The sequence below is a fragment of the Phyllobates terribilis genome, unplaced genomic scaffold (assembly GCF_046119375.1).
Source record: "Phyllobates terribilis strain yellow unplaced genomic scaffold, ASM4611937v1 Scaffold_7__3_contigs__length_470593459, whole genome shotgun sequence".
Classification (NCBI taxonomy): domain Eukaryota; kingdom Metazoa; phylum Chordata; class Amphibia; order Anura; family Dendrobatidae; genus Phyllobates; species Phyllobates terribilis.
In genome coordinates, this window is record NW_027362767.1 from 258223520 (window position 1) to 258245346 (window position 21827).

The 21827-nt window shown below is 48.4% G+C and overlaps 2 protein-coding genes across 3 annotated transcripts in view; one reads left to right on the forward strand and one right to left on the reverse strand.

Annotated features, from left to right (window-relative positions):
- Positions 1 to 1170: 1170 nt before the first annotated feature.
- LOC141153131 (lysozyme C-1-like) lies at positions 1171 to 14128 on the reverse strand. The gene is made up of 4 exons (XM_073637821.1): positions 13996 to 14128; positions 2072 to 2230; positions 1720 to 1798; positions 1171 to 1339 (listed from the first exon to the last, which is right to left on the reverse strand). The coding sequence occupies exons 1-4, from the start codon at positions 14126 to 14128 to the stop codon at positions 1273 to 1275; spliced, it is 438 nt and encodes a 145-aa protein (XP_073493922.1). The 3' UTR covers positions 1171 to 1272.
- LOC141153130 (immunoglobulin lambda-1 light chain-like) overlaps positions 13689 to 21827 on the forward strand; it is a 29903-nt gene continuing 21764 nt past the window's right edge. For both annotated transcript variants that reach the window (XM_073637820.1, XM_073637819.1), the window contains exons 1-2: positions 13689 to 13816; positions 19571 to 19727. The gene's annotated coding sequence lies outside the window, so the exon portion shown is untranslated. The remainder of the gene's footprint in view (positions 13817 to 19570; positions 19728 to 21827) is intronic.

Below are 21827 nucleotides of genomic sequence, written 5' to 3' on the forward strand. Positions count from 1 at the left end.
ATAATATAACCACATATAACTCCACCGTATAATTATATTTCTCAGGGGCCATTTACCCAGCAGACCTCAACTTCATCCCAAAGGCCGGCACCAGGTGCACTGAAAATGTTCAGCGACGAAACATTTATAAGAAATGTGCAACTCCAATATCAATATTTAGGTCACAGCTGCGCGTTATACTCTGGATATTACCCCAGGGACCCCCCCTTGCTAGTGACCTCATGTCATGGACATGGTTTACCCAAGTAAAATAAATGCGTAAAATCAATACGTAGTCTGTGTAGGCCACCAAAAACCTAAAATTGGTCATATGTTGGAGGTTGCACATGAGACTGATATGGATCCCTGTAATGGTTGATCCCCTCCACTCTACTAATAAGTGGCCACACTTTCTGCAGGACTCACCGCTACAGATAAACCACAGTGCTAGCTCACTACTAGGTAAGGAACTGGTCCAAGGGTCATAGTAGTGGCTTAGAAGGGAAAATATATACCAGTCCGATCTGTTTTTGGTCAGTATAATGGAGCATCCATTTTAATATTTTCTTTTACATGATATTGAACATGAAAGTTCCGTCATGAGAAGCTTATTACTGGTTGTCCTGGTGCGTGAATCTCTAGTTATAATCGTTGGGACGAACCCAGAAGCAAGTGTTCAATTTTCCTGCAGCGCCAACACAGGGAAAGTGAGGCATTACAAGGTTCTTACTACAATCAACATGTATAATTTACTGATTTGGGACCTTCAGCAGAAAGAAGAAAAACTCTGTGTAGCTGCTCTCTATCCTGACTAGCAGATAAGGGACAATAGCCCCTGAGATCCTCCTCATACCTGCCAGCATTCCCGGTGGTCTTTCTGATTAGTAGGCCCATCGTCATGTCATAGATATAAAAATATGTGTTGAGTTATGTGTTACACTGTATTGTCTTATCTTGTTTGTACAAGTACTGTCTGAATTGTAAAGTGCTGTGAAATATGTTGACGCTATAGAAATAAAAATTATCCTTAATTATTAGTATACAAAAGGTTGGTCAGACTGTAGCCATAGTTTCCATCAAGACCAGCATTTGCAGTACTTTGGCCATCCTATATATGGTAAGGACCTTGGTATTGTTGGCCAAGAAGATAGTGATAAAAATAAGAGAGAAGAAAAAGCATATACTCCCTTCAAAATCTTTATTCCCACAATTACTTTTAAATGCAATTTCACCATCATTTGAAAGAACCTGTGGATTTTTTTAAAGCACCGCCATGGGGTCTTCATCTTCCCCTTACAAAACACATCCACTGACAAAGCTGCTCACATCCTTGTTTTTGCAGTAGCTGTTCCAGGCCACCCTGTAAAGAATTAAGAACAAATATTATGCTGCCTTTGGCCATGTGGAGGTCTTATATTAACCCTTTATTGACTTCAATATTCTTCTATGGGCCATTCAATTATTTTTTCAAATAACATGAAAATTTGACTGAACGTGAAAGAGATATTCATAGAATAATTGTTTCCTATTAAGTAGCAAAAAACTCTGAAACATTTTTCTAGAAATAGTATCTAAGGGTTGTGTCTAGTTTTTCTGCTTACCCTCATTTGAGTGAATGAGCTAAGCTGCAAAACCATATGCATTCCCTAGATAAAAGTAGAGCGGTTTCTTTAAAAGAGGCAGACCCTTTTTAATTCTGGACAACTCCTTTAAGGTTAATTTCATGAAAAAGTTACTTACCAGGCTCCCATGCCGTTGGGATCTCTGACAACTCTCTTGGCACATGTAATGTCATCACTAATGTCATCATTCATCAAACCTTTAAGAAAATCACATTTTAAGTTATTATTTTAAACGGTGAAGTATACCCTGCATGTCATTTAGCTCTTGTTTCACGTATTATTGTAAGAAAAATCCTCTTTAAGGGTGACTCTATTGTTAGTTGTTTATTGATATTTTTTTTGTAATTCTTTTCTTTAATCAGAAAATGAAAGAAATTGTATATATATTTTTAGGAATGTTGCCCTTTAAGATATTCAGCATCCTAGAAACAACCATGGAAATCTTTTTAGTAGTTTCAGTTTTTACTCACTGCTACAGCTGATGCTACATGCAGACACAGCTCCGGATGTCTTTCCATCATTACACCACCAGTAGCTATTGATCTGGAAGACGCCATAGTCCCGGCTCCAGCCATTGTCATACATTGCGTTGGTGGTATAGCGGCTTTCATAGTAAGCCATGCACATCCCTTTAAAAAGAAAATTAATTCATAATACCACATAAAAAGAGCCAACAATAATTAATACAGGTACATAAAAGTTCTGCCAAAATTTGGTTATCATCAACAGGTGTAGGCTTCCTTTTGTGGACCTGTTGTGGTCAAATACATGATAGTCAAGTTGAAGACCACAGGGTCTTTCCCATCAAAAGGAGCCATCCTTTTTATACTGGTTCATGTCACAATATGGCCTCCCTACCATCTTTTGAAGGAGATAAGGGTGGTGAGACCCATAACCTGGTTCCTCATCCAGAATTATATTTGCAGTTATCTATCCGTAGGTTTATATCAAGGTATGTGTTATGTTCTGCTACCAGAGCTAAGGAAAGAGAGGAGATCTGTCCCTACGATAGAACTCAGCTGAATCCCTACGATGTAACAGGGAACCTGATCCTGCGATCAGACCTGCTAAAGTCCTAAGCTAGTCTGTACGGAGACCTATAGATGTGGGGAAGGAATCCCTACAAGTACTAAGGACAGGGAGGAATATGGGACACCTCCTAACAGAAATAGTAGCAGACAGACGAACAAACAAAATATATAGAACATAGAGGTCCGTAGACCAAGCAAACTAACAGAGTTAGATACAGAGCACAGGCTAGCTAGAAAGTAGTTATACAATGAAGTCCAGCAAAGCCAGAAGGGCGGAGCAGGATTAAATAGGCCAACAAGGTCATGTGACCAGCAAAGGAAAAAAAAACCTAAGAGCAAGGTTCTAACAGTACCCCCCCTTCTAAGAGGATCCTCCGGATCCCCTAGGACCAGGCTTATCAGGAAATCTCCTGTGAAACGCTCTGATAAGTCTGGACGCGGAAACATCATCCGACCTCACCCAAGAGTTATCCTCGGGTCCGAAACCTTTCCAGGCCACAAGATACTGCAAACTACCTCTATACCGTCTAGAGTTAAGGATGCGAGAAATTTCATATTCCCCGTCCTCCACCACCGGAGGAACAGAGGCAGAGGCGTCACAATCCGATACAACAGCTTTTTTCAACAGAGAGACATGAAATACCGGATTAATTCTCCAGGAGGTAGGAACCTCCAACCTAACAGCAGATTGGTTGACAACCTGAAGCACCTTAAAGGGCCCTACAAACTTGGGACCCAATTTCTTAGAAGGAATCTTCAACCGCAGATTCCTAGAGGACAACCAAACCATGTCACCAACAGCGAACAAAACCTCCTGTCGTTTCCTATCAAAGTAGTCTTTAGATTTTCTGTTGGCCTCCTGAAGATTACCACGCACATCCGTCCAAACTCTCTCCAAATCACCGGAAAAATTCTCCTCCTCAGGCACGGCAGATCCCAACTTGGAGAACGACCCAAACGACGGATGTCTCCCAGAACAACAAAAAAAAGGCGAACAACCAGCAGAAGAAGATGTATGATTGTTCAGAGCAAATTCATCAAGTGGCAGAAACTCAGACCACCCCTCTTGATTGTCTGCCACAAAACAACGCAAGAACTGCTCAACATCCTGGTTTTTCCTTTCTGTCTGGCCATTAGATTCAGGATGATATCCGGACGAGAACGACAAATGAACTCCCAACCTGTCACAAAAGCACGCCAAAAACTAGCCACGAACTGAGGACCCCTATCAGAAACAATGTCAGTAGGAACGCCATGAAGTCTGACAATTTCCTTGACAAAGGCCTTAGCGAGAGTTTTAGCGCAGGGCAGTTTGATGAAGGGAACCAAGTGACACATCTTGCTAATACGGTCCACGACCACCCAGATGACAGTAAAACCCTCAGAGGGGGGAAGGTCAGTTATAAAGTCCATAGCCAAATGTGTCCAAGGAGCACTGGGAACCTCCAAAGGACAAAGCAACCCCGCAGCAGGAGTATGTGAGGACTTAGATCTAGCACATATAGTACATTGACGCACCCACTTAATGACTTCCTTCTGCCATCCAGGCCACCAAAAACTGCGACCCACCAGTCTCTTGGTCTCAGAGATTCCGGGATGACCTGCCAACCGAGATTCGTGACACTCAACAAACAAATCTCTCCTAAAGGTCCCAGGCACAAACAACCTCCCATGAGGAGTGTTAGATGGGGCATTCTCCTGTGCTTTAAGAATCTCCTCTTCCAAAACGGAGTCCAAAGCAGCTATCACAACACCTTCTTGTAAAATGTTCTCCTCTTTCTCAGCACCGACTATGGGAGAAAAACTGCGAGACAAGGCATCCGCCTTAACATTCTTAGTACCAGGGATGTAAGTAACGGAGAAATTAAACCGCGAGAAAAACAGTGCCCACCTAGCCTGACGGGCATTCAGGCGCTTGGCAGCATCAAGATATATCAGATTTTTATGATCCGTAAGAACCTGAACGGGAAATTCCGCACCTTCCAAGAAGTGGCGCCAGTGTTCAAATGGGAGTTTAATAGCCAATAATTCCCGATTACCAATATCGTAATTCAGTTCAGTCTCCGAAAAATTTTTTGAAAAAAAGGCACAGGGATGTAATCCATCCCCGTTATCCTGAGACAATACTGCGCCAACCCCCACAGAGGAAGCATCAACCTCAACCAAAAACGGCTTAGTCACATCAGGCTGCATAAGGATGGGAGCAGAGGTGAACCTCTCCTTGAGATACACAAAAGCTTCAATGGCCTCAGAAGACCACTGAACCGCATCAGCACCTTTCCTGGTGAGATCGGTCAGAGGTTTGACAATACTAGAAAAAATTTTTATGAATTTTCTGTAATAATTGGCGAAACCTAAAAACCTCTGTATCGATTTCAAACCAATAGGCCTAGGCCATTCCTGTACAGCTTGAACTTTAACCGGGTCCATCTCAAAACCTTCGCTGGAGATAATGTAACCCAAAAAACTAATTCTCTGTACAGCGAACTCACATTTCTCCAGCTTAGCAAAAAGCGAAATGTCCATTAATAACTGTAATACCTCACGTACGCTCCGCCAATGAGACTCCAGATCCGGCGAATAAATCAAAATGTCATCCAAATACACAACCACATTTTTGCCGATCAAAGGTCTAAGGATGTCATTAATAAGATTCTGAAAAAATGCAGGAGCATTAGTAAGACCAAAAGGCATAACCAGATTCTCAAAATGACCCACAGGAGTGTTAAAAGCAGTCTTCCATTCGTCACCCTCCTTCATGCGCAACAGATTGTATGCCCCCTTAAGGTCAATTTTAGAGAACCACTTGGCCCCCATTAACTGGCTAAACAGATCAGGAATCAATGGCAGTGGGTAAGGATTGCATACAGTAATTTTGTTAATCTCACGAAAATCCAGACAAGGACGTAAACCGCCGTCCTTTTTTTTTACAAAAAAAAAATCCAACCGCCACAGGAGACTTAGAGGGCCTAATGTGACCGGCGGCCAAACTTGTCTGTATGTATTCCTCCAAAGCCTTTCTCTCAGGAATAGTAAGGTTAAATAAACGACTTTTAGGAAGAGTCGCTCCAGGGACAAATTCAATAGAACAATCATAGTCTCTATGGGGAGGCAAAACCTGCGATTCCTTCTCAGAAAAAACTCTCCAAAAATCCTGAATAGGAACAGGCAATTCTCCCCTATCCAAAGCTGCAATACGCCCGTTACAACACTTGTCATAACATTTATGGCTCCAGGATTTAATTTCACTGGTAGACCAATCCAGTACAGGATTGTGAAATTTTAACCAGGGCAATCCCAATATTACTGGAGAAGGCAAGTTATTCAAAACTACCAAATCCAATTTCTCATGGTGAACACCATTAATAGTGAGAGGAAATTCACAGACCTTGAGAGTAATATTCTTCAAAGGGGAACCATCCACAGAAACCACAGCAATGGGGGATGATAAAGGTTCGGGTTTTAAATTGAGTCTTTCCGAGAATCCCCCATCAATAACATTCAGAGTAGACCCACAATCAACAAACACCCGAAATTCCATTAATTTTTCCTGAGCAATCGTGGAAGCAGCTAAAAATACACCCTTGGAATTTAAACAGGCAATACGGACATGACTGACCATTTTTTTTTCTTTCTTCATACGAAGCTCACAGCCTTTAATCAAATGACCAGATTTTCCGCAATAGAAACACAAGCCTTCAGAAAATCTACGGTCTTTTTCTTGAGAGCGAGGTGCCACCGATCCAATCTCCATCGGTTCACCACTGTTAGTACACACATTCTCATAACCAGAAACTGACATAGCAGAGGATTTGCTCTCATTAACCCTTGCACGCAGTCTCCTATCCACCCGTATAGCTAATTGCATAGCCTGTTGCAAATCTTCAGGTGTAGGATAAGCAATTAGCAGGTCTTTAACCCTTTCATTGAGCCCAGCAAGAAATAGACTTTTCAGAGCAGAATCGTTCCACCCTGTTTGAGTAGACCAACGACGGAAATGAGTACAATATTTTTCCACATTACCTGATCCCTGTTTCAAACGTCTCAACTCAGTCTCAGCTGATGCGACACGGTCAGGATCATCATATAATAGCCCCAAAGCAGAAAAAAAACTATCCACTGATCTGAAGCATGTATCACTAGGTTGCAAAGAAAAGGCCCACTCCTGAGGCTCTTTGCGCAAAAGTGACATTATGAACCCTATGCGCTGGGATTCATCCCCAGAGGACTTGGGTCTCAAACGAAAATACAATAAGCAAGCATTTTTAAATGAAAAAAATTCTCGGTGTTCACCAAAAAATAAATCCGGCAAACATACCTTAGGCTCCAAGAAATGTGCTCCAGGACAGTTACTCACGTGCTGACGGAGCTCGGCCACTTCCAGAGAGAGTCCCTGCAGGTGTTTAGCCAAATCCTGAACCGACACCATGATGGAACAGAAAAAATCTTTCCTTAGAGAATTTGCGGGCTGGACTTACTGTTATGTTCTGCTACCAGAGCTAAGGAAAGAGAGGAGATCTGTCCCTACGATAGAACTCAGCTGAATCCCTACGATGTAACAGGGAACCTGATCCTGCGATCAGACCTGCTAAAGTCCTAAGCTAGTCTGTACGGAGACCTATAGATGTGGGGAAGGAATCCCTACAAGTACTAAGGACTGGGAGGAATATGGGACACCTCCTAACAGAAATAGTAGCAGACAGACGAACAAACAAAATATATAGAACATAGAGGTCCGTAGACCAAGCAAACTAACAGAGTTAGATACAGAGCACAGGCTAGCTAGAAAGTAGTTAAACAATGAAGTCCAGCAAAGCCAGAAGGGCGGAGCAGGATTAAATAGGCCAACAAGGTCATGTGACCAGCAAAGGAAAAAAAAACCTAAGAGCAAGGTTCTAACAGTATGTGTCATGGGAAAAATCTAAATGTGGGTCCTCTCCTATTACTGCTGGAGCCTCTATCTGGTCCCACTCCCAGTGCCACTGGGTACTCAAGGACTTTATGCTGGTTTGCCCCTTCTCCTATTTATTGATAGCTACCAAAATAGGACATAGACAGATTCTGACCACCTATTAAAAAAGGCATTAACCCAACATGGTTGGGCCATTTCTTCCAAGAGCCACATAACAGGGCCTGGCAATTTTTAGCCCTCTCCTTCCAACCCCTTGTAGGAAAGAAGAGCGACATGACCCTTAGGTTGGTTCCCCTTCTTTGATAGTATTGCGATCTGAAAAGCCACAATATCTACAGTGGCAAAAATAAATGTTTCAATCTGAGCTTCAGCTGTCTAAATAGTGTCAACCTGAGCTTCAGCTGTCTAAATAGTGTCAACCTGAGTTTCAGCATTCTCTGTAGTGCTACCCTTAGCTTTTAGATGTCTCTTTAATGTTAAGTATAGCTTTGACCGACATTAGGCATTACATTTGGGCTGTCTCTGTTGCGCCAACCTGATCTATAGGCTGGCTTGATAGTGCTAACCTAAATTTCACCTATCTCCATGGAGCCAACTTGATGTTTGGATGCTGTCCATGGTGCCATGCTGACCTTAGGTGGGCTCAATATTGCCAACGTGAGATTACGCTGCTTCTATAGTGTCCACTGACACTTCAGCTGTTTCTATAGTGCAACCATGTTTTTTTGAGAGGTAGCTATGATGCCAACCTAAGCTTCAGCTGTCTCTATAGTGCCAACTTCAGCTTTGAGCAGTCTCTTTGATGCCAATGAAAGCTTTGGCTGATAACATAATATTTGGGTTGTCTCTATACTGTTAAGTTTAAATACATCAGTCTCTAAGTTTTAGCTGTCTCCATGTGCCAATCATATTTTCAGCTGTTTCTGTGGTTCCAGCCTGAACTTTAGACTGCCTCTGTGGTGCCAACCTAAGCTATGGGCTACCTCTATTGTGCCAACCTGATCTTTAGCTGTCTTAATGACGCCAACCTGATCTTTGGCTGTCTTAATTGTTATGCACACGCCCGGGCTGAGCGGCGTGTGCGTGTGATTGTAGTGATTCCACTGGACCATGAACCGGAGAGTGCCTGGAGGGGCGTGACTAAGTATCTGGCCGATCCGACCAAGATGGCACGACGGCATACGACGCCAGTGCACCAGGGAGAAACCGGGCAGAGGGACCAGGTGCTACTCCAGGTCAAACTCCGGACACGGGGGTTGACCCACACAGGGATTACTGGATCAGGCTGGTTAGGCTGGCGCACAGACTGGAGGGTATAGGCAGGCACGACTGGTATGCAGGCAGGCGGGTAAAGGCAAGCGCAGCTAGAGTGCAGACAGGGAGGCACTAGCAGGTAGGAACACAGGCGGGATAGGACCCAGTACACACTGGGACTCAGGAACAATACAGGTAGAGGGGTACAGGCAAGCACAGCTAGAGTGCAGACAGGGAGGCACTAGCAGGTAGGAACACAGGCGGGATAGGACCCAGTACACACTGGGACTCAGGAACAGGCAGGTTAGGCTGGCACAGACTGGTGGATATAAGCAAACACGGCAGGTATGCAGATGGGTGGATACAGGCGAGTATGCAGGCAGGGAGGTACTGGCCGAAAGGACGGGCTGGAGCACAGAAAGGTTAAGACCCAGTACAGACTGGGTCACAGAACCGCAGATGCGGTAGACAACCACAGCAGAGAGGGAACGCCCGAAGCGGTGGGCAAGAACAGAGCAGGACGGGGCTGCAGGAGCAGCGAGCACAAGCAGGGCAGGACAGGACTGCCGGAGCAGCGGGCAGAAGCAGGGCAGGACAGGACTGCCGGAGCAGCGGGCAGAAGCAGGGCAGGACAGGACTGCCGGAGCAGCGGGCAGAAGCAGGGCAGGACAGGACTGCCGGAGCAGCGGGCAGAAGCAGGGCAGGACAGGACTGCCGGAGCAGCGGGCAGAAGCAGGGCAGGACAGGACTGCCGGAGCAGCGGGCAGAAGCAGGGCAGGACAGGACTGCCGGAGCAGCGGGCAGAAGCAGGGCAGGACAGAACTGCCGGAGCAGCGGGCAGAAGCAGGGCAGGACAGGACTGCCGGAGCAGCGGGCAGAAGCAGGGCAGGACAGGACTGCCGGAGCAGCGGGCAGAAGCAGGGCAGGACAGGACTGCCGGAGCAGCGGGCAGAAGCAGGGCAGGACAGACAAGATACAGGAGCGGGTCTAGGTAATCGGCCCCTAGAAGGCGGGAGGAACAGGCTAGGAGCGTGTTCAGACAGGTCAGACAAGATACAGGAACGGGTCTAGGAAATCGGCCCCTAGAAGGCAGGAGGAACAGGCTAGGAGCGTGTTCAGACAGGCCTGGAAATACAGCCTCCAGGATAGGCAGACAAGAGAACACAGAACGGGACCTGGCACCTTCAGAGTGCAAGCACACACTGAATGAAACACTATGCTCAGGCAGGAATAGATGGGAGCAGCTGAGCTATATACCAGGTGACAGACAGCAATAGGCTGAGGACGCACAAGGGGTGTGACCCACAGCAGGTACAAAAAGCAGGAAGTGATCGGGCGCCGCCCTTAAGCAGCAGAAACAGACACAAACAGACAGCATGGAGGGAAGCCAGAGAGACATTCTGGACAGGAGATCAAGTGCGCGCTCTTGCACAGTGGGAGATGGACCACTATGCAAGGACGCCGCCAGGTATGTTACAGTACCCCCCCCCTTACGCCCCCTCTTCTTCAGGCCTGCCAGAATCTTCCGCAGGGAATTCGAGGGCCAATTCTTCACTTCGAAGAGATCACTTCCCCTGTCCACCGGAAAAACTGGTCTCCTCTGGGTAGCTAGGATGCTACCTCCCATCCAGCCACCCTTAGCAACAGACGAAACGGGTGGAGTACCAGGAACAGCACACAAGGAAGTCTCTCTCCACATATTTTCAGGTGGCACCCCAGAGGGTACAGGAGACAACTGGAAGTCCTCCACCGGGTTGGAGGGGGACAGAGACTTGGGGGTAATCTCTGCTTCGAGGTACATCTTGTCAAGCTCACAGGAAGAAATAGACGGGTTATCAGGTACATAATGAGGAAAAGTCACTGTCTCTTTGTTTTCTGGTGGTACCCCGGAGGATTCAGGAAACAACTGGAGGTCCTCTGCCGGGTCAGAAGAGTGCAGAGGCTCAGAGAAAACATCTGCTTCAGAGTACACTAGGTCGGACTCACTGGACGAAGCAGGCGAGGTATCGGGTACCGAGTATAGGAAAGTCTCTGTCCATTCTCCACCAGGTGGCACCCCGAAGGGTTCTGGAGACAACTGGCGGTCCTCCGCCTGGTCGGAGGGGTGTAGAGACTCGGGGGTAACTACCACTTTGGGGTACCCATTGTCAGGCTCACAGGACGAAGCGGACAAAGTATCGAGTACCGGGTGTAGAGAATTCTCTCTCCATTTGTCATCGAGTGGTATCCCGGAGGATTCAGGAGGCAACAGGGGGTCCTCCGCCAGGTAGTAGAGGTGCACAGACTCTGAGGTAACCACAGCTTTGGAGCATCCTTGGACATGCACACCGGTTAAAGTGGGTGAAGCATCTGATGCCGGGTGCAGGAAGTTCTCCTGTGTGGAGTCTGGATGGGCAGAAGTCTCTTCGGGCAGGAGAACTGGTGCACTACCCACGCACATTACCCGTTGGGGCTTCTCCGGGATACAGGGAGATGAAGCTTCAGTAGGGACTTCAAGGTTGGGGTCAGGAGGTCTCAGGGAGGACAGACCCTGGCGTGACGGCTTGCCTCTACGTCTAGCACGTCTGGACTGCCTCTTGAGGTTGGGAGAAGTATTCCGGAAAGCGTAGTCACCCTGTGAGGATTCTGGGTGGGCAGTAGTCTCATTGGGCTGGAGGACTATTGCGCTACCCACACACATTACCCATTGGGGCTGCTCCGGGATATTGGGAAGTGAAGCTTCAGCAGGAGCCTCCGGGTTAGGATCATCGAAGACCATTAGAAAGGCCACCAGGAAGGCCATTAGGTCCAGGAGGATCGGATCCTGTGTTTCATATAGGGGGTTGATCCATTCCAAGGCATCACCCGCCAGGTAAGACATAATGAATGCCACCTTAACCCGATCGGTGGGAAAACATAGAGGGTAGAACTTGAAGTGTAGCATGCATTGCTCCACAAATGCACGACTTTGTCTAGGATCCCCATAATAACGTAGCGGATCCGCGGGAACGAGAGCAGATAGATCCATCTGGACGGGTGCGTAATTCGCCTGGAACTCAGCTAAAGGAAAAAAAAAAATATTTATTTATTTATTTTAATGCATGTATTCGCTGGAAAACTTCTCAGAGAGCGAAGGCCGTGGGGCTCAACGGGAACCATGGCCTGAGCATGCTGTTATGCACACGCCCGGGCTGAGCGGCGTGTGCGTGTGATTGTAGTGATTCCACTGGACCATGAACCGGAGAGTGCCTGGAGGGGCGTGACTAAGTATCTGGCCGATCCGACCAAGATGGCACGACGGCATACGACGCCAGTGCACCAGGGAGAAACCGGGCAGAGGGACCAGGTGCTACTCCAGGTCAAACTCCGGACACGGGGGTTGACCCACACAGGGATTACTGGATCAGGCTGGTTAGGCTGGCGCACAGACTGGAGGGTATAGGCAGGCACGACTGGTATGCAGGCAGGCGGGTAAAGGCAAGCGCAGCTAGAGTGCAGACAGGGAGGCACTAGCAGGTAGGAACACAGGCGGGATAGGACCCAGTACACACTGGGACTCAGGAACAATACAGGTAGAGGGGTACAGGCAAGCACAGCTAGAGTGCAGACAGGGAGGCACTAGCAGGTAGGAACACAGGCGGGATAGGACCCAGTACACACTGGGACTCAGGAACAGGCAGGTTAGGCTGGCACAGACTGGTGGATATAAGCAAACACGGCAGGTATGCAGATGGGTGGATACAGGCGAGTATGCAGGCAGGGAGGTACTGGCCGAAAGGACGGGCTGGAGCACAGAAAGGTTAAGACCCAGTACAGACTGGGTCACAGAACCGCAGATGCGGTAGACAACCACAGCAGAGAGGGAACGCCCGAAGCGGTGGGCAAGAACAGAGCAGGACGGGGCTGCAGGAGCAGCGAGCACAAGCAGGGCAGGACAGGACTGCCGGAGCAGCGGGCAGAAGCAGGGCAGGACAGGACTGCCGGAGCAGTGAGCAAAGGAGTCAGAGCAGGCTAGAACCGCCGGAGCGGTGAGCAAAGGAGTCAGAGCAGGCTAGAACCGCCGGAGCGGTGAGCAAAGGAGTCAGAGCAGGACGGGGCTGCAGGAGCAGCGAGCACAAGCAGGGCAGGACAGGACTGCCGGAGCAGCGGGCAGAAGCAGGGCAGGACAGGACTGCCGGAGCAGCGGGCAGAAGCAGGGCAGGACAGGACTGCCGGAGCAGCGGGCAGAAGCAGGGCAGGACAGGACTGCCGGAGCAGCGGGCAGAAGCAGGGCAGGACAGGACTGCCGGAGCAGCGGGCAGAAGCAGGGCAGGACAGGACTGCCGGAGCAGCGGGCAGAAGCAGGGCAGGACAGGACTGCTGGAGCAGCGGGCAGAAGCAGGGCAGGACAGGACTGCCGGAGCAGCGGGCAGAAGCAGGGCAGGACAGGACTGCCGGAGCAGCGGGCAGAAGCAGGGCAGGACAGGACTGCCGGAGCAGCGGGCAGAAGCAGGGCAGGACAGGACTGCCGGAGCAGCGGGCAGAAGCAGGGCAGGACAGACAAGATACAGGAGCGGGTCTAGGTAATCGGCCCCTAGAAGGCGGGAGGAACAGGCTAGGAGCGTGTTCAGACAGGTCAGACAAGATACAGGAACGGGTCTAGGAAATCGGCCCCTAGAAGGCAGGAGGAACAGGCTAGGAGCGTGTTCAGACAGGCCTGGAAATACAGCCTCCAGGATAGGCAGACAAGAGAACACAGAACGGGACCTGGCACCTTCAGAGTGCAAGCACACACTGAATGAAACACTATGCTCAGGCAGGAATAGATGGGAGCAGCTGAGCTATATACCAGGTGACAGACAGCAATAGGCTGAGGACGCACAAGGGGTGTGACCCACAGCAGGTACAAAAAGCAGGAAGTGATCGGGCGCCGCCCTTAAGCAGCAGAAACAGACACAAACAGACAGCATGGAGGGAAGCCAGAGAGACATTCTGGACAGGAGATCAAGTGCGCGCTCTTGCACAGTGGGAGATGGACCACTATGCAAGGACGCCGCCAGGTATGTTACATTAATGATGCCAACCTGATCTTTGGCTGTCTCTATAGTGCCAACCTGTTCTTTGGCTGTCTCTGTGGCATATACTACCTTGATGCTTTCTAAAAAGGTTATCATAGAGACCTACGATTGACATCACTACATTGACAGAGGTAGGAAAGATGAATTGGGTATATACATACAGTTGGCCAGACTGTAGCCATAGTATCCATCGAGACCGCCATTCTTCAAAACCTTGGCCAGATCACATTTGGTGAAGACCTTGGCATCACTGGCCACAAAGACAGTGAGGAAGATGAGACAGAAGACCTTCATTGTGTTGAGTATTGGTTTAGTTAAAGGCTTGATGAGGAGCAGCGGTGACCGAGCCGGGTAGGATTTATATATGAAGGGCTTGCTTGCACTTTTAAGAAACCATTAACCAGAATTTCGTAAATGTATAGATAATAGATGTTATTTACTATGGAAATACATCATGGGAAATCTGCCAGCTGCTTTATGAGTAGTGACACCTTTTATCGGATCGGTAGCGGCCTCAGCTGGAAATAATGGCAAATCTACACCTCTATATACTATGACTAATATCTCAACCACCATGGCCACCGATGCAGCCGAATATCACCCAAATATCTCTAGGCTTCCAAATTCTAAGTCTTATTTGTATTGTTATCTTTTTCTTATATATTGTATATTATTATTATTATATTATTAGTTTTTAGAGCACCATTGATTCCTTGATGTTGTACATGAGAAGGGGTTACATACAAGATATCAATATAAAATACAGTGAACAAACTAACAATGACAGACAGCTACAGAAAGGAGAGGGCCCTGCCCTTGCGGGCTTACAGTCTACATACTGTATATATGTGTCTACATGTCATTATGTTACAGAATCATATATATTTGACTCCTATATTCCATATTTATTATGTATTATATTATGTTACATTCTAATTAATATTACATTTATTATACAATGCCCCATTTAGCATATGACAGAGGACACCACATATTTTACATTACGTTATATATTACATTTTATAATACATATATTCTGCTACATTGAATATTACACAATATATTTTATGGTTACAGGATATATTTTATAACATTACATTTTGTGATATTAAATTACATTTTACATTATATTATTCTACACCTCCAATTTCTAGAAAAGTTTGCCCGCTGTGCAAAATATAAAGAAACAAGAATGTAATGATGTGGGAATCTCATATCTCCATATTTTATTCCCACAGAACATAGAAAACAGATCAGAAGTTCGTTGGACATTTTTCCATTTCATTTGAAAAAAATTAACTCATGTAGAAATTGATGGCAGCAACATCTCAGAATAGATGTGCCTGGGACGTGGCCACCATTGTCCACAATCTCTAATCCATGGGGAAGTGCGGAGACCAATAGCTGGAGTTTGGGGAAAGGAACGTTGTCTCGTTCTTATCTGATGTTCGATTTTCGCTTCTCCTCAATTCAGGGTCTTTGTTCGATTTTTCATTTCATAATGCACCAAATGTTTTCTGTTGGTGAGGGGTCTGGACTGCAGGTGGTTGATTCATCCCCCAAACTCTTCTTCACGCTGCTGTGATGGATGTGACGCGCCCCCTGGGCCATGTTGTTAGGGATACCCGGAGCCGGATCAGATGGGGGTTGTAGTCTCCGAGTGGCGGTGACCCGGTCCGTGCCCAGGGTGTCAAACTCAGTGTGTGGCAGTCCTTATAGATGTTACTAGATGTTCTTTTGTGTCGACTACGCCATCCGTTGAATTGCGGTCAATACGGCCGCCGCTGCAGCAGGGTCCGCTGAGGCTGGTGGTGTGTGTGCAGCTTCTGGTAGTATAACCCCCAACGGGAGGGGTATAGCCTCAGGGGGTCAGCCGTGGAGGATGGTGGTTGTGAAGGTGCAGCAAAGAGACTCAGAGGCATAAAATGCAGTTCCAGGGTTTTACTTACTGGTGTTGCTCGGGTCACTGTGTACAGCAGTGACCACCCAAGCCGTGCTGCGTCCACCAGGTCCTGGACTCGGTCAACTCCCAGGCAACTCCGGAGTGTGGTCCTGAGCTCCCTTTCTGACTTGTCCTCCTCTCCGGCCTTCCCCACCAGGGATCCACCTAAGTCCGGCTCCCTCGGGCCTCCTGTTGGTAAACCCTTGTCTCTGGGTTCCCTGACCCTATTCTTGGTTTGCCTTCCGGGTGGATTTAGTGGGTGGTCGTGGCAGATCCTGCCCACGACCTCCGGTTCCTGGCTAAGGTGTGCTGTAGCCTCTGCCAGCTTGGGATCCGGTACCCCTTTTGCCGACCCTTCACCCTATTAGCTCTCTTATGGGCTCTTGGGGTCCCCTCTTCCTGCGCCTCTGGGTCCCTCTTCCTTCTCCTCTGCTCTGCTTCTCAGGCTCTCAGACAGACTGTCTGACTGGCTGACTGACAACTGACTGACTGACCCTGATCTAAGATGGTGCCCACCTTATATACTCCCTCTATGTGTGAGCTCAGGTGACCAGCACCCAATGAGCTCCTAGCTTTACCCAGGCTGCTCCCCCTATCTGCCCCTACACTACTGGGATGTTCCACCCCCCTCCCACTCCAGCCAGGAACAGACACTGTTGTACCTGCACATTTCTCTAGTGGGAGTACCATCGGTCTGTTCCTCGGAAATGGGATGTGTGTAGTGCATGCAGCCTACTAGCTCAGTTCCACACTCCATCCTTACCCGGGAGTGGAATATCACACCTCTGGCTGAGGTGCAATACCCCTGTAGCAGCCGAATCCTCAGGGTGCTACAGATGCAGTCTGTGGTTTACCATTGTCTTGCTGAAATATACAACAGCTTCCCTGAAACAGACGCCGCCTGGATGGAGCATATGTTGACCTATCTCTTCTATATAACACTCAGCACTGATAGCGCCTTTCATGTGACAGCGGCCCCAGCCATAGCCACTAATGCAGCCCCGACCATCACAGAAGCAGAACTGTGTGCTGATAACAAGCTGGATGGTCCTTCTCCACCTGAGTCCGCAGGACACGGCATCTGTGGTTTCCTTCAAGAATTTCACATTTCATTTCCTCCAACCAAAGAACAGTTTTCCACTTTCCTCAGTCCGTCATTAAAGAGCTTTGGTGTAGAGAAGACGGCAATGTTTCTGGATTGTGCTGATATCCCGCTTCTTCTTTGCATGATGGAGCTTTAAAGGGAACCTGACAGCATGTATGAGACACCGGCTGTATGATTTCCGCCAAGTAGTGACTCTGTAATGCTGCAACGTTTCAGAGAAAAAGATACTAAAAAGCTTCCGGGGACTGAGCCGCACAGGAGACTAGTCAAAAAGGTGGGTCCCCAACAACTCCTCCCCATCCGCTCCTCTTGAGTGACAGGTCTCTCCTAGTGTGTGTATAGGAAGAGACCTGCCAGTCACTGGCAGCAGGCAGGGAGGAGCCGCGGGGACTTTCCATTTCAACTATCCACCAGTGTGGTTTGGTCCCCAGCTGCATTTAAAGTATGTTTTTTTTTCCTGAAACGCACTGGTGTTTCATAGTGAAGCATACTGGGCCGATATCATGCAGTCAACGTCTGATACATGTTACCCGTGGATCGGGCAGTATGTATCAGCTGTCAGGTTCCCTTTAACTTGCATTTGAGGATTGCACGGCCAACTGTGTGCACAGACAATGATTTCTGCAAATATTCCTGAGCCCGTGCAGTGATTTTTATGACCAAATCCTGTCTGTTATCAATGCAGCGCAGCCTGATGGCCCGGAGATCACGAGCATCCAATATTGACCGTCGGCTGTGTGCACAAGGATTTCCCAGAATCTCTGAATCTTGTGATGATATCATGTCCTGTAGATCGAGGATATTCAAAGTCTTTGCAGTTTTACATTGAGGAATATTTTTCTGAAATAAATGTGACGCACCCCCTGGGCCGTGGGGTACCCGGAGCCGGGCCTTGTAGATGCTGGGGGTTGTAGTCACCGTGGCGGCGACCCGGTCCGTGATCCAAGGCGGTCAAACCAGGGTAGTCTATGTGTATAGGTTATATATATAGTCCGACTACGCCACCTGTGGAATGCGGTTATTGGTAACCGCCGCTGCGGAGCAGTCCGCTGAAGCTGGTGGTATATGCAGCAAGGTGATGTAACTCCCCACAGGAAGAGTGTAGCTTCAGGGCAGTGTGTATGGATGATGGTGGTGATGGTGCAAGGTGTCGCGGTGCAAGAATAATCACAGTGTCCAAACGATGCAGTCCCAGATCCTTTACTCATGGTTAAAGCAGTTCCAGTTACAGGGCCAGTGTAAGAGCCCACGGCGTCCTGAGCTCACGCAGTGAGGGGCTTGGACGACCCTCAGATATCTCCAGAGTATTTATCAGGACCCCCTTCTGTGTGTCCTCTCTGGCCTCTTTCCTTGTACCTCACACCTAGCGGCACCTCTGTCCTGTGTCCTCGGGCCTTAGCGGGCGACGTATGTTCCGTCCCCTGAATCCTATGTGGCTACTTTCCTAGTGGCTGGTGTGGATGGCTTGCTGTACTTTAAGTCCTGCAGCCTCTGGTTCCCAGTTGAGCCCTGTAGTCTCTGCTGGTTGGGGGACCCGGTTCCCCTTTTCTGGCCTGACCCCTCTACCTCCCGGTAGTGGCGGGCGTACGGGTGGCTTGCTACATGGCCCGTACCCCTGGGGACCCTTCTCCTCTCGTCCTGGAGCCTTCCTGCTCCCTATTTCCTCTCTTCTCTCCTTTCAGGCTCAGGCCTCCTAACTAGGCCTGCCTGTGGAGCAGAGCTCGTACGGAGCCTCTGCCCCTGTCTCCTCCTCACTACTCCTCCGACTGAACTCAAATCCCCTGAACTAAGATGGTGTACTGTTTTATACTCCTACTCCAGTGCTCCCAGGATCTACGTCCTCCACCCATCCACTACTTGATTCCCCCTCTCTAAGTGGTTTCTCCCCACTCCAGCCAGGGATCAGGGACTGTGCTCTCCCGTAGGAGCAATCTCGCCCTGTTCCCCGGAAATGTGGTGTAGTGGATGTAGTGTTAGGGTCCAGAGCCATACTCCTTCCTTACCTGAGAGTGAGATACCACACCTCTGGATGAGATGCAATACCTCTGTGGCGACTGAACCCTCAGGGGCGCCACAAATGCACAATTTATACACGCAGTTGTTCACAGATTGGCGACCTCTGACCATCTTTGCTTCGGAGAGACTCTGCCTCTCTAATGTGCTCTGTCATGTGATTTAGTTGATCATTAACCCTCCAGCTGTTTTTCATTAGTACCAGTGAGTTTTCCAGACTTTTGTTAACCCCGTCCCAACTGTTCTGACCTGTGCCGGTGCCGTCACATTCTAAATAAGTTTTTTTTTTTCATAAGAAATGGAAAAATGTCCAACATTCAACTTCTGATCTGTCCTGTGTTCTGCAGTGAATAAAATATGGCGATAAGAGATTTCCACATCATTGGATTCTTGTTTCTTTTACATTTTACACAGCGGCCAAACATTTTAATAATAGGTACGTTATATATGATGTTACATTGTACATTACATTATATGAGATCCTAATTAGCGTACGTCAGCCTTCCCCTCTGATATTATGGCACATTTTATGTTCTATATTACATGACATTATACATCGTTTTGTTACATTTGGAGGATGCCAGGGAAATATTATAATGAAGCAGTTAACCCTTAGATGACAGGAACAGTTGTAAATAACTTATTTTGATCTTATTCTCTGTGTTTTCATCCTCAGGGTATAAATGTCCCATCATAACAAGAAAACAAGTAACTGTCGTGTGATCGCAGCTGCAGACACAGCCCTCCTCCTGCCAGACTGTATGGGAAAGAGGCATCTGTCTACAAGGACACAATCCTGACACATCAAGGTGAAGGTGAGCAGACACCAGCAGGTGAGTAACCCCTACACTGCCACACCAGTATCACACATCACAGGAGGAGATACACTGCCGGCACCAGTATCACACATCACAGGAGGAGATACACTGCCACACCAGTATCACACATCACAGGAGGAGATACACTGCCACACCAGTATCACACATCACAGGAGGAGATACACTGCCGGCACCAGTATCACACATCACAGGAGGACATACACTGCCGGCACCAGTATCACACATCACAGGAGGAGATACACTGCCACACCAGTATCACACATCACAGGAGGAGATAAACTGCCACACCAGTATCACACGTCACAGGAGGAGATACACTGCCGACACCAGTATCACACATCACAGGAGGAGATACACTGCCGGCACCAGTATCACACATCACAGGAGGAGATACACTACCGGCACCAGTATCACACATCACAGGAGGAGATACACTGCCACACCAGTATCACACATCACAGGAGGAGATACACTGCCACACCAGTATCACACATCACAGGAGGAGATACACTGCCGGCACCAGTATCACACATCACAGGAGGAGATACACTGCCGGCACCAGTATCACACATCACAGGAGGAGATACACTGCCGGCTCCAGTATCACACATCACAGGAGGAGATACACTGCCGGCACCAGTATCACACATCACAGGAGGAGATACACTGCCACACCAGTATCACACATCACAGCAGGAGATACACTGCCAGTACCAATATCACACATCACAGGAGGAGATACACTGCCACACCAGTATCACACATCACAGGAGGAGATACACTGCCGGCACCAGTATCACACATCACAAGAGGAGATACACTGCCGGCTCCAGTATCACACATCACAGGAGGAGATACACTGCCGGCACCAGTATCACACATCACAGGAGGAGATACACTGCCACACCAGTATCACACATCACAGCAGGAGATACACTGCCAGTACCAATATCACACATCACAGGAGGAGATACACTGCCACACCAGTATCACACATCACAGGAGGAGATACACTGCCGGCACCAGTATCACAGATCACAGGAGGAGATACACTGCCGGCTCCAGTATCACACATCACAGGAGGAGATACACTGCCGGCACCAGTATCACACATCACAGGAGGAGATACACTGCCGGCTCCAGTATCACACATCACAGGAGGAGATGCACTGCCACACCAGTATCACACATCACAGGAGGAAATACACTGCCAGCACCAGTATCACACATCACAGGAGGAGATACACTGCCGGCTCCAGTATCACACATCACAGGAGGAGATACACTGCCGGCACCAGTATCACACATCACAGGAGGAGATACACTGCCGGCTCCAGTATCACACATCACAGGAGGAGATGCACTGCCACACCAGTATCACACATCACAGGAGGAGATACACTGCCAGCACCAGTATCACACATCACAGGAGGAGATACACTGCCGGCTCCAGTATCACACATCACAGGAGGAGATATACTGCCGGCACCAGTATCACACATCACAGGAGGAGATACACTGCCGGCACCAGTATCACACATCACAGGAGGAGATACACTGCCGGCTCCAGTATCACACATCACAGGAGGAGATACACTGCCGGCACCAGTATCACACATCACAGGAGGAGATACACTGCCACACCAGTATCACACATCACAGCAGGAGATACACTGCCAGTACCAATATCACACATCACAGGAGGAGATACACTGCCACAACAGTATCACACATCACAGGAGGAGATACACTGCCGGCACCAGTATCACACATCACAGGAGGAGATACACTGCCGGCTCCAGTATCACACATCACAGGAGGAGATACACTGCCGGCTCCAGTATCACACATCACAGGAGGAGATACACTGCCGGCACCAGTATCACACATCACAGGAGGAGAAACACTGCCAGCACTAGTATCACACATCACAGGAGGAGATACACTGCCACACCAGTATCACACATCACAGGAGGAGATACACTGCCAGCACCAGTATCACACATCACAGGAGGAGATACACTGCCGGCACCAGTATCACACATCACAGGAGGAGATACACCGCCGGCACCAGTATCACACATTACAGGAGGA

Coding starts and splice junctions, on each gene's coding strand:
- LOC141153131 (XM_073637821.1), bottom strand. CDS start 14,128: ATGAAGGTCTTCTGTCTCATCTTCCTCACTGTCTTTGTGGCCAGTGAT. Junction 2,231..13,995: donor TGGCTACAGTCTGGCCAACT/GTATGTATATAC, acceptor TTCTTTTTAAAG/GGATGTGCATGGCTTACTAT. Junction 1,340..1,719: donor CCCAACGGCATGGGAGCCTG/GTAAGTAACTTT, acceptor AATTCTTTACAG/GGTGGCCTGGAACAGCTACT.